The sequence below is a fragment of the Morchella importuna genome, assembly GCF_003444635.1.
Source record: "Morchella importuna strain M04M26 chromosome Unknown Morimp01GS008, whole genome shotgun sequence".
NCBI classification, from domain to species: Eukaryota; Fungi; Ascomycota; class Pezizomycetes; order Pezizales; family Morchellaceae; genus Morchella; species Morchella importuna.
This window is the reverse complement of record NW_025763405.1, coordinates 546,332-550,831: the sequence shown is the minus strand read 5'-3', so window position 1 is coordinate 550,831 and position 4,500 is coordinate 546,332. Positions and strand designations below refer to the sequence as shown.

At 43.6% G+C, this 4,500-nt stretch overlaps 2 protein-coding genes across 2 annotated transcripts; both read right to left on the bottom strand.

Moving 5' to 3' along the window:
• Positions 1-728: 728 nt before the first annotated feature.
• Positions 729-1,312, bottom strand: LAJ45_03663 (uncharacterized protein; the record flags this gene model as incomplete). The annotated part of the gene is made up of 2 exons (XM_046113248.1): positions 729-912; positions 1,161-1,312. 2 exons carry the CDS (start codon positions 1,310-1,312, stop codon positions 729-731), a joined length of 336 nt encoding a protein of 111 aa, XP_045973541.1.
• Positions 1,313-3,780: 2,468 nt separating this feature from the next.
• Positions 3,781-4,290, bottom strand: LAJ45_03662 (uncharacterized protein; the record flags this gene model as incomplete). The annotated part of the gene is made up of 1 exon (XM_046113247.1): positions 3,781-4,290. One exon carries the CDS (start codon positions 4,288-4,290, stop codon positions 3,781-3,783), a length of 510 nt encoding a protein of 169 aa, XP_045973540.1.
• Positions 4,291-4,500: the final 210 nt, after the last annotated feature.

Sequence of the window (4,500 nt, the reverse complement as noted above, 5' to 3'; positions counted from 1 at the left end):
TTCACCAAAGACATGGGTGCCGCAGTGTAATTTTATATGCTCTACGGAATTAACACCTATACCGAACCGAATCCCGCCACGTAACTAATACAATGTGTTCTAACACCTATTCAAAAATCTATGCTAGAACATGTGGCTCGACTGATCACACGGAAGTTGTTAATGCCAAGCTGTCAAGTAGTAAACGAGTGATAGATCATGGTCGCGCAGCAGGATTAAGCAGCCAGGTGGTAAGATCAAAAACGCAGTCGCTCTACGATTTTTAGCCTATGTCCCACTGCTAATTACGTCTTGCCCACGAATATGGATCAAATCCTCATTTAGGAAAATACACAACCCAAACACCGGCACCCCCGCATTTGTCCCCTGGCGCGAATAGGAGCATTGATTTACTTCTTTTCAATTCCGTTGTTATTATTAATATTCTAAATTGAGGTAATCATATCACATGTTTATAGTATAGTAGCCACCAAAGTCAATGATCATATATAATAGATTCTAGAGACAAATTTAAGAACACCTATATTTGTTATCATTTTAAGCTCAGCCTTTTGGGTAAAACTATTCTATCAACCTTCTACAACAATTCTTTATGCTCTTCTCCATCTCTATGTATTCCTATCCATCAATATTGTCATTATATATTTTTCATCGGACCCAGAGACCGGTCATCTCACCATGGCACTGATAATTAACCTCACATTCAGCTCCCGCTGTCTTCCAACCAACTATTCGTCAATCGGTGTCATAGGGCGTATCCTACGTGGCACTCCGCGTCCCAGCCGGGAGTAAGGTCTATAGACGACAGGTTGATTCTCCTCCGACTCAGGAACGCTCTGAGGCCACCGCTCAGGCTCCGTGATATCTCCGCTCCCCTCCCAATCAGCTTCATCCTCCTCAGCCTCACTCCCACTATCCCCAGATCAATTATCTTAGGACGTGCATCCATAAGCGGCCTTCCCTCCCTATCCCAATTAATATTATACTGATCCCTCAGCTGACGCCACCTCTTCACTGCATAGTAATGCTCCTCATTCAAATCCCAGGACGTCAGTACATCGATAATGTCGATTGCATCACAATATTATGCTTCTTCGGCGACGATGTAGTACTCCCGGTGGCTGTGGATTTTCTATTTCTCGATATCGAGGAGCTGGCACCAGGGGATTGAGCGGGCCTGCGGGCTTTTGAGGAGGGTTTTGTGCGCTTTGATGGTGGCGCGGACTTGTTTGTTGGAGGTGACGTTTTGGGAGAGGGCGGCGCCGGTGATGGTGTGGGACACCACGGGGTCCGGGGGAGGAGGGGCTGCCATGGCTTATCTTTACAGGGGGTTCTTTAAGGAACAGAGTAGGGATTGATTGGAATATGATAGCACATAGAGGCTAGTTTTGCGGACTTTTATAGGGTGATTTTGGTTTTTTGGTCGAGCACGCTCTCTTCAATAATCATTTCTGTGATTCCTACGAAACAGTTTTGTTATCTTCTTTACCTCTACCAGCTATGGAAATGAATCACAGGGACGTTTATGGAAAAGGGATACCGTGATGCATTTCCATGGATGCATTTCCAAAGACTTGCGTCGCTTATGTCTCCTGTGATGCGCGTTAAGGTATATGTTAACGTGCTGCGCCCGTGAATCTCTTTTTTTGTCACTCTATTTTACACTGTTCCTCACCCATTTGCGCTGAATCCCGTTTCCTAACACATTTCGGTTTAGGTGATGCGACGTCTGATAGGCGTCAATGCATATGTTAAAGGGATCCACCGGTGGATTCCTTTTCCGAACATCTTTTACTACACAATACCTCACGTATTTACTTCGGATTACATTTCCTAGCACATTTCCATTCATGAATCCCTTTTCTTGACATTATATAGTGCACATTTTTTATGTCTTTACTTCGAAGTGCATTTCCTAACACATTTCCGTTTGTGATATGGGGTGTTAGACATGCGTTAACGTGTATGTTAAAGTGCTTCCCAGTGAATCCCTTTGCTTAACACCTTGTGTTACACATTTCTTTACCCGTATACCATCTGCGAACCTGTCCATCGTGCCGTCCAGTTTCTTCACCATTATATTTATTCTTTTGCTCTTTTGCCGTATTTACCCGAGGTGCAACACGACACACATAATTCGGCTCAAACCGCGAATACCAATATTTTACACATTTCCTAACGCGTTTATCTAAACATTTCGACACCAGTTGCTCGCTTAAATCGTGAGTGCCATTAATATATACATACCTTTGTACTAGCGGTTGTCCTCGTTCTGTAATCCATTGTCCTAATACAAAAACATGTACCATACAAATGCACTTTCCCCACCCATACGACAATCTCTATTACCAGACATGTTAACATACTCATAATCCCGCCGCCCGCCCACTGGTTTGTGGTGCAGGTTGCGTCATCCATTACAATACGCAATTCCACATACATTTGCGATGACCTTTCCTGTTATCTTTCACTAACGCATTTAGTGTTCCTTTCATTCATACCTTTCTCTGCACATTCCAGCTCTTGACCCTGAGCATGCATTTCCTGAAACTTTACTCAACGCATTACCATAAGCAGTGGTGTGATGCTTCCCAACACTATGTCCACGCCTCCCGAGTAGCATTTATTAACGGAGTGTGTGTATTACATTTACAAATCCTTTACCTCACGCAATACACAACACATTAATATATCCATTTCCGATATCACCATCACCTAAAATGATAGCAGTCAGTTTTTCACTTAACAGACACTTATTAGTAGTACGTGAGAACAGACATACAGTGTAATTAGAATCCCATAACCGGACACAATTCATTACACATTGCTCTGTCCATTATAATACACTTATACTTACCTATGCACAGAGACGGGGCACACCGCGGAAAGCACAATACCTAACACAAATTTTTTAAACTTTTATACATGATTTATAATTACACTTTAATTTATCCCGGAACCAGCAAATGGGATACCACCGAGAGCACAATACCTAACACAAATCTTTTGAACGTTTATATACAATTTACAACATACTTTAATTTATCCTGGCACCAGAAAATGGGATACCACCGAAAGCACAACCAAACACAAAAGATTATGCTTTGCTATATCACTTAGGATGCACTTTAACTTATCCCCTCACCAGTGATTATCGCCTCCTGATAATCTGTGTAATGAATGATAAGGTATTGCAATATTTAATTCGTGTCGAATCTGGTATTCTGGTCAGCCCTGCACTCATAAGCCACAAGCACAGGCGAGTTCGTAATAGCAGGATAATTGCATATAAAGAGTATGTATCATTAAGTATCTAGAAAAGTGTATTCCATAGTATCCCACGTTTCCAGCTATAAATCTATATACTGACAAGTGCACGAGAAATGGGTTAAATAATGGAAGTCGATAAAAGTGTGAGATAAATGCACTATGTATGTATAAATAAATGTGCTTCATCGCCGGCGAGCACTACACCGGCGCAGATAGATGCTATGTACAAAAGGATTGACTTAATAAAAGTGTATAGAAAAAGGACAATCCGGTGTGTTAGCATTTCCAGTATAGTACGAGAGTAAAGAGGTGAGGTTAAGTGTGTCCCGGCTGTTGCCGGTGTCATGTTCCAAACTCGGTTAGGCCGAAAAGTCATGACAAGACTACTAGTACAACTACACCACCACACTTCTGGAAACTACATAAGAACCCAACGTCGCCTCTTCACTACGTACAACTCACGACCATCATCAAACCATTTCTATTTATCTATCTATCTATCTATCTCTCTCAGTCCTCCTTCTCGGGGAGAAACTCTCCATTATCAATAACTTCATTCCAGGCAAAGTTCTTCTTCGGCCAGAAGCAAGACGTCTTTGAGACATAGAACAGCCGACCGTGCGACTGTATGAACCCTACCAACTCTTGTATATCGCTAACCTCAATAAACTCCTTGATGGAATCCTTCACCTTGTGCGCCAGCTTGCGTTTACGGATTCTGCCGACGATATGCCACTGGACGTACGCCAACATCTGCACCGAGTCACCCTGTGTGCCGCGTTCCGAGTCCTCCAACTTGTCCTCCTCCGGACTCATACTCTTATCCTGTGCCTGCGCCGGAACCAGATGGTGCATGTAGAACAATACCCGACCAAAGTAGGACACATCCCCACCGGTATCCTCTTCCTTAACCGTGTAGCGTACGTGGGAGTCATCGCGTTTAATGAAAATGGCGGCGCAGTCCGGCCCATCCCACGCGCTGTTTGACATCTGCGAGCCCGTTATTTCATATCCATCCATGTTGTTAAAGCCAATGGCAGTAACAGCTCTGCCGCCATTCCCGATGCCTTCCCTAGCCTATTTCCGGATACCTTTCCCAGTGCCTTTCTTGGCACCTTTCCTTCGATGCTTTCCTGAAACCTTTGCCGGCGCGTTCCCCGACACCTTTCACGACGCATTTCTAGATGCCTTTCTCGACAACATTCCCAATACATTTACCTGCACTTAATT